General features: G+C 43.1%; 1 protein-coding gene across 1 annotated transcript in view; it reads right to left on the bottom strand.

The window, feature by feature from the left end:
* Positions 1-4,306: 4,306 nt before the first annotated feature.
* Positions 4,307-8,490, bottom strand: part of ALDH7A1 (aldehyde dehydrogenase 7 family member A1) — a 53,637-nt gene continuing 49,453 nt past the window's right edge. The window contains exons 17-18 of the mRNA XM_023197033.1: positions 7,412-7,487; positions 4,307-6,091 (exon numbers count right to left, since the gene is read on the bottom strand). Coding sequence (XP_023052801.1) covers positions 6,037-6,091; positions 7,412-7,487 — 131 coding nt within the window. The 3' untranslated portion in view covers positions 4,307-6,036. The remainder of the gene's footprint in view (positions 6,092-7,411; positions 7,488-8,490) is intronic.

The following is an 8,490-nucleotide window of genomic DNA, read 5'->3' as shown; positions in this document are numbered from 1 at the left end:
ACTAGGTCCCTAGAGGTAAGGAGACAAACTTAGGAAATGTCAACAGAATTGCATCTCCACTTGCAGACTAAAGGATTAAAAAAAGGGAGTCAAGTTAGCAGAATCTACAGAGCCACAGCAGGGGGGCCATCCAACAGGAGATGCAGACACAGAAAAAGGAATAAGCTTTCCGGCGCAATGTCTCCAGAGAGGGATCTCCTTCATGCCTCTCCAGAAGAGAAAACATGAGAAGCTCCTGGTGACACACCAATTCCTTCTTCATGGATGTGAAATGACCAGTATACTATAAAGTCACCATGCTCTTTTGCCACGCCCAAAGTTGTGTGTGTTGACTGTTCCACTGTCCTATCAGCCTATGGAAGGACAAGCAAAGCTTACAGAAGAATGTTCCTTAGGAGGAGGCAGCACTAAAAGCATCCTGAATCAGGATGAATGGGAAACCATTCCAATAAACACGTTTTGGATACATTTTCCTTAAACAAAAAAAAAAAAGACAGTAACTACCACAGGCTGGCGGGGGCGGAGTGGGAAAATTAATACTCTTACATTTTTTTCCCCGCTCTGATTTTCTACTACTGGCCAAACACAATTAGAAGCCAGAGGATAAAGCAAGCCCAGATGAAGTGGACCGTAGAGATCAGCCCCGAAGGACACACTGCAGGAGAATGTCGGAGTGGATCTGGAGAGGCAAATTGGATCTGGGCTTTCCAAACAGTCAGTGTTTGCTAAAGACATAATTGGTCTCTGCAGCTTGCAACAAAGAAACGAAACTGATACAACCCACCTTACAAACAAGAAAATGAAGTTCAAAGAGATTAGGTTACTTTTTGCAGGTCACATAGATAATATATGTAGGACTCTTAAAACAATTTAAATAGAAAAAATTTCAAAGATCACAGAATTAAATCTTATTTTCCCTGGAGTTAGTAACTGCCCTTTTTATTGCTTAATTTGCTTTGTATGTATTTTTCTCGTATTGTAAAATACAACATAAAACTCACCATTTTAACCATTTTAAAATGAGCAATTGAGTAGCATTTGGTATATTTGTAGAGTTGTGCAATGACCACCGCTATCTAACAGAATCCTCCCACTTCAGCCTCACGGCAGAGGGGACACATGACAGATGTAGTCATAGAAAAAGGAATAAGTTTGCCCTTGAGTCTGCACGTGGAAATGGCATTCTATTGATCTATATACACACACATATACCAATTATTGAATCAGGATACACAGCTAAAAACAGATCCTGTTATACGTAAGAATGCAGTGTACTACGAAAGAGGTATCAGTGTGAAAAGGACAACCCAATTGTCTAATTGGGGTTGAGGAATTCTTTTTATTTTTAAAAGGGAAATTAATGTAGACAAATCATAGCATATACCCCAAATTCAAATGGATTAAAGACAAAACTGTCAACAAAACATTTGTGGACCTTTCCAATAGAAAAAAAAAAAGAGCAAACTCTGCCACCAACATTTTAAATCTCGAATCCTATTTTCAGTCAATATGGGGATAAAGTTCTTCCCGTTGGATAGATTTGGTTTGGTTTTCTTTTAATTTCCTCCAAAACAATCATTGGCAGGAAGCTTCTGCAGGATAGGCTCCAGCAAAAGAAGAGCATAAAGCAATAAAGAGAAAAATAGGATCCAGTGAACAAGAGACTGTAACATAGAAGAGCAGCAAAAGGTAGTCCAAGGATGACACCTGTGCAGCTGCCCTAGAGAGCGGCCACATGGGAGCAGGGGGACAAAAGGCCCTTGGGGAGTCAATGCCAGGAAAAAAAAGCAAGCAAAACAAAAACTGAAACTGACACCAAGTAACTGGAAAATATTAATGATAGGCATGTGACACAGATCATCCAACTGTTTGGAAATTAGTAAGAGATTCTGTTTATATGAAATATCCAGAATAGGCAAGTCCATAGAGACAGAAAGCAGATCAATGGTGGCCGGGGCCTGGGGGGTGGGGGGAGTGGGGAATGACTGCTTAATAGGTACAAGATTTTTGGGGGGATGGCAATGTTTTGGATGGAACTAGACAGTGGTGATGGCTGCACAACTAGAAATATATAGGTAAATAAGAGAAAATTAGAAAAGTCAACAGTAGAAAAGTGGTTGTTGTGGAATGGAATCAGGAGTTGGGTAGAGTGGGAAAGTGAGCTGCTGGTTTTTATTACAAGCATTCTAGCCCCATTAGAATTTTTTTTTTTAAGACGGGGTCTTACTCTGTTGCCCAGGCTGAAGTATAATGGCATGATCACGGCTTACTGCAGCCTTGACCTCCTGGACTCCAGCAATCCTCCCACTTCAGCCTCACGAATAGTTGGGACTGCAGGTGATCGCCACTGCACTCGGCTAATTTTTGTGTTTTCTGTAGAGACAGGGTTTCACCATGTTGCCCAGGCTGGCCTCGAACTCCTGGGCTCAAACAATCTGCCCATCTCAGCCTCCCAAAGTGCTGGGATTACAGGCATGAGCCACTGTACCTGGCCCCGTTTGAATTTTTAAGTGTATACAAGTATTACTTTGATCTTTAAAAATACACCTCACAATAAAGAAAAAGCAAAAAGATATATTTGTAACCTAACTTTCAAAACTTAAATTGGAAAAACTATAAAAGATCATATATTTTATTACATGAAAAACCTAAAACTCTGGTACATCAACATGTACAGTTTTTGGGACTGAAGATTAATGACAGCCACCTGCATCTAATCTCTTCACACCTCCTCTTTTAAAACGTTAAGACCAACAAATAGCACAAGTAAAATGAAACATGAGTGGTTATGTGGAAGGGGAGGTAAGTGCACAGAGGGTAGAAATTGCAGAAATGGTCACCATTGCATATGTCTCCAGAGACCTAAATAAGGGATTCAGGGTAAGCAAGTGAATCAAGCTGGGTGTAAAAATAATGATAAAAATAAAAATAAATGAGTGTGTTGGAGACCACAGGAATTTCATACAAATATTGAAACTGAAAACACTTAAAAAACATTCCAGGCCGGGCGCGGTGGCTCAAGCCTGTAATCCCAGCACTTTGGGAGGCCGAGACGGGCGGATCACGAGGTCAGGAGATCGAGACCATCCTGGCTAACACGCTGAAACCCCGTCTCTACTAAAAATACAAAAAACTAGCCGGGCGTGGTGGCGGGCGCCTGTGGTCCCAGCTACTCTGGAGGCTGAGGCAGGAGAATGGCGTGAACCCGGGAGGCGGAGCTTGCAGTGAGCTGAGATCAGGCCACTGCACTCCAGCACGGGCGACAGAGCAAGACTCCGTCTCAAAAAAAAAAAAAAAAAAAAAAAAACATTCCAAATCAGCTTTCCAATCTGCAACCTTTGTTAGAATGAAGGCAACAGGAAAATGGTCTGTAAGTGCCAGGGAAGAGAAGAAGGACACTGAGCCCTTTTCGTCCCTTCAGCATTTTCAGGAGACAGAATGCCACAGAGAATTTTCCACAGAGCTGGGCATGGTGGCGCACTCCTGTAATCCCAACTCAAGAGGCTGAGGCGGGAAGATCGCTTGAGGCCACAAGTTCAAGACTAGCATGAGCAATGTAGTACGACCCAGTCTTTACCAAAAAAATCATTAGCTGGGCACAGTGGCATACACCTGTAGTCCCAGCTGCGGGGGAGCATGAGGTGGAAGGATGACTGAGCCCAGGAGTTGGAGGTTGCAATGAGCCACTGTTGTACCGCTGCACTCCAGTGTGGGCAAAACTGAGACACCCCCCCCCAAAAAAAAAGGAGTGTTCTGTGGTTGCAGAGCAGGAGAGAGGGAGGAGGTTTAACAGATTTCCACCCTGAAAGAGAAAGTGGGAAGCGGAGTATGTAATAGCACTCAATTTCCTCGGAGAAAACTGCCTCCCCTCCATTGTGAGAAGTCTTCATCTGGAGGGCCTGCCTCCCCAATGCTGCAGCCAGGAGCTAGGTCTTCACTCACTTCCCAGGGAGTCACAAGAGCCTGGCTGCTAGGCTCAGCGACTGGATGCTCTCTCCAAGTACAGCACGATCCTAAGCAAGTTAGGCTTTAGTGCCGTGGCAGAAGCAAGCATGCTAACACAATTCCCCACATCCACAATGGAGGCTGGGCATTGTCAGCAGTGGCGGTTGGGAACACAGGATTTAGGAGGAGGTAGCAGTTATGAAATGCTCAATATAACCAGTCACGAGCAGCACAAGACCCCTCGCACCTTCAAATATAAGACCAGTAATAACACAAATGTACATTTTAACTTGGGTAGTTAAAAATACTAACAAGTGATTTATATCTGCTAAATCAGCAAAAAAGTACAAAGAGGAACAAATTGAAGGCATATGTTTTAATGAACATTATAACCAAAAAAATTGAGTCCTTGTGCTAGAAACACGTAGAAAAAAAATTATAAAATTGTTTCAAAGAAAGCTTTCAGAATCAGTTTTACCTAAAATCTATAGCTAAGATTAGCACTTCCACCTACCTTCACCCATGATTTCTTCCTGCCAACCTTCTCTCAATAGCTGTATCATTAGTATTTGGCTTGATTCATGTTCAATTTTGACAACAGCATGTCTAGTTAAATACTACTCACAGCTGGCCATGGGACATATTATGAATACCTTTGCTTCCCAGATACATTTACAATTGTTTAGTTTTTCATTTGCTTACTTCTCTGGGCCATAATTTAACCCCAAATTATTTGCCATTTATCCAAATCTCTCCACATCCTGATGGATCAAGTTGTCTACAAATGTCATCTTGTTCAAAGGTCTCAGTTCCAGTCCAACCTGGCAGGAGTAGAGGGGTGCCAGGCAGAGGGGGATCAGAAAGTGCCAGGAAGAAAGGAGAACAGGGGCCTCTGGACTGAACCATCCCAAAGACTCCTGTGCAGCTTCCCAATGAGAAGAGGTGAGACTGTCAGCAGAGAAAGTGAACTTTGCTCAGCTCTCTATGACCACACGCTGCCACACACACTGAGGACTGAGAACAGATCCAAGGGCAACTGCAGACACCTAAAGCTAAAGAAAATGGTCTAAGGTTGTATTAAAAAATCCCAGATGCACTTTTTTTTTTTTTGGAGACAGGATCTCACTGTTGTCCAGGTTGGAGTGCAGTGGCGCAATCTAGGCTCACTGCAACCTCCGCCTCCTGGGTTCACACAATTCTCCTGCCTCAGCCTCCCAAATAGCTGGGATTACAGACGCCCGCCACCACACCAGGCTAATTTTTGTATTTTTTGGTAAAGACGGAGTTTCACCATATCGGCCAGGCTGGTCTCAAACTCCTATCCTCTAGTGATCCACCTGCCTCAGCCTCTTAAAGTGCTGGGATTATAGGCATAAGCCACCTCGCCCAGCCTCCAGACGCACTTTGTAGACAATTCTGCTCAGGCAGTTTTGGCCTCAGAGTCCTCCAGCAGGTGAAAGACTCCAACACAGGAACAAAATCTTTGTCTACCCCCACAGATCTCTTCCAGGTTGACACAGCCTTCATAAGCAAGAGCCACAACTGTGATGAATGCCTGTTGTCATTTTAAGCACTGCAAGTTATTCCACATGAATACTGAACTATGGTCCAAGCATATAAGGAAATGCATCTCCCTTTCAATCACACGCCATCCAATGCATGCCATAGGTGGGTAATGTCAAGCAATATTCCCCCACCGAATCCTTTGCTTGGTCAGGAGACACCCTGTATCTACTGCAAAGACTTCTGTTTTCTCCTCTGTTCTGTATTTTCCCAAATTCCTACCCTGGTATGTACTCTTTTTTCTAATTACAAAATAATCATTAACTTCTAAAAAGCCATGTACAACTAGTTGACATAAAAATCCATCTAACCCATCTTTTAGTAAATATGACTATGTTGTAACAATTTTATTTTGATTTTTAAAAAAGGAGTCTCTTGATTTAATCAGGGCCTTGGGGTCGTAGGGGGATTAGTCACTGTCACAGTCATGATGATGCATTTATTCAGGGGAAACTTTAATATTCTTTGTCTTCTTCAAAAACGGCTGCCGGAAAACTTCAAATTAAGGCATGTTCATCTAAAACACCTTTACTGAAACTTGATTCCTTGGGCCAGAGGAAGGTCTTTACTGTAGTTGATAGTACTAGTGGGAAAAAATGAACAGGATTAATGATAGTACATACATAACAGAAGATTTTCATGCCCACTTTTAAAATGTAGCAGATCTGTATATTTTAACAAGGTAAGATCTCCAAGTTATAACTTTTTAAGACAAACCTTTAAGATAAAGGACAATATTAGTATTGGTCTCATTTTGTTTAAAAGAAAAAAGGGAGAAACATAAAAATCTGGAAAGATAAATATCATACATGGTTTTTTGTTGGTTTTTTGGTTTGTTTGGTTTGTTTTATTTTGTTTTGAGACAGGGTCTCACGCTGTCGCCCAGACTGGAGTGCAATGGCATGATCTCGGCTCACTGCAACCTCTGCCTCCCAGGCTCAAGCCATTCTCCTGCCTCAGCCTCCTGATTAGCTGGGATTATAAGCACCCGCCATCACGCCCAGCTAATTTTTGTATTTTTAGTAGAGATGGGGTTTCACCATGTTGGCCAGGCTGGTCTTGAACTCCTGACCTCAAGTGATTCACATGCCTCGGCCTCCCGAACTGCTTGGATTACAGGCATGACCCACTGCAGGTATGGATCACCTGAGGTCAGGAGTTCAAGACCAGCCTGGACAACATGGTGAAACCTGGTCTCTACTAAAAATGCAAAAATTAGCCAGGCGTGGTGGTACATGCCTGTAATCACAGCTAGTTGGGAGGCTGAGGCAGGAGAATTGCTGGAATCTGGGAGGCAGAGGCTGAGGCTGCAGTGAGCTGAGAGCAGGCCACTGCACTCCAGCCTGGGTAACAGAGCAAGTCTCCATCTCAAAAGAAAAAAAAAAGTGTGCCATCAAAAGTGCACGAAACAGCCCAGCGTGGTGGCTCACGCCTGTAATCCCAGCACTTTGAGAGGCCAAGGCAGGCAGATCACCTGAGGTCAGGAGTTTGACAACAGCCTGGCCAACATGGTGAAACCCCATCTCTACTAAAAATACAAAAATTAGCCGGGTGCTGTGGCTCACGCCTGTAATCTCAGCACACTGGGAGGCCGAGGCAGGTGGATCACCTGAGGTCGGGAGTTCGAGACCAGCCTGGCCAACATGGAGAAACCCCATCTCTACTAAAAATACAGAAACCATGCACGAGACCATTTCATTGTTGGGTGCTGGGCACTAACTGAAGCTAGATAAGAAAGCTAGAAAAATAGTACCAAATAGATACTCGGAGGAGACAGCTGTGGCATGCTGGAAAAATCAAATCAAATGACACTGCACAAAGACAGCACATACAGCAGGAGAGTGTAAAAGCACATTCCCAAAGGCTTTAAGCCCAAACCTATCTTCCCAAAGCCGTTTCTTACCAAGTAGACCTTCTCATGTAGTGTTTCCAGGCATCACTGCCAGACTCCCTGCCACCACCAGTGTGCTTTTCTCCTCCTAGAGAAATAAAAAATATCATATCTTTTGAGCAGTTTCCGTGTGGGCTCATAGTTGGTATCATTGAAAAGAAGATACCAAAAGGACACCAGAACAACCTGATTATTCACTTTACATTTAGCCCACAGTCTCTCCCCTGCAAACAAATAAATCAAAGACAGAGACCAAGAGACCAAAACAAACAGAAAAAAAGGAATTAAGAGGGAAAATAAAAGATAAGGAATTAAGAGGAAATGGAAACATATCAGAAACAAACCGTAAACAACAACAAAAAAATCCCATTTGCCAGGCATGGTGGTGCATGCCTGTAATCCCACTGCACCTGGCCCATACATGTTATTCATAGTTTTTCTTTTGAGCAGGGCACAAGAATATGGGAGCTGTAACTGTCTTCTTTATCTCGCTCAATAACTTGTATTAAATTATCAGGGAAAACACAGATATTCCCATTTGATAGAAATACATTAAGAAAATGTAATAATTTTGAAATAAAAGCTTCTCTATTAACTAGTCACCTGGTCTTTCTCATGAAAGGAAAAGAATCTCCATTAAATGGGTTCCAGAAAAATCACAGCTGAATATTTGCCCTTCTAGTTCTCAAATGCACAAGCAAAGTAAAAAGAGACATAACTGACTTCAAAGAATGGGAAGCTGGTAAAAAGCCTGCACACGTTTGAAATAAAACAAGCCACAGCTAACAGCGCCTCTGAAATTCCTGGCAGGAACAGAGTCACAGGGGCTGTAAGGAACCAAGGCTGAGCACCTGCCTGAGGTTCCAGAGCTAGTGACAGCAGTAAATGGGACTGGGATGGTATCTCTTTGTTCCTCACCCAGTGCTCTTTCTACAAGATAACACCCCATGGGTCTTCCCCAACAAACTCTTTTATTGTACTTGAATAAAAGCTATTTCTAGCCAAGGTGAGCAGGGAGGGAGTAGGGGGAGAACAAATAAAAGAAGAAGAATCAGGAGGCTGAGGCAGGAGAATGGCGTGAACCCAGGAGG

The sequence above is a fragment of the Piliocolobus tephrosceles genome, chromosome 4 (genome assembly GCF_002776525.5).
Source record: "Piliocolobus tephrosceles isolate RC106 chromosome 4, ASM277652v3, whole genome shotgun sequence".
In the NCBI taxonomy this organism is placed as follows: domain Eukaryota; kingdom Metazoa; phylum Chordata; class Mammalia; order Primates; family Cercopithecidae; genus Piliocolobus; species Piliocolobus tephrosceles.
Note: the sequence above shows the minus strand (reverse complement) of the source record. Positions and strands in the feature narration are given on the sequence as shown.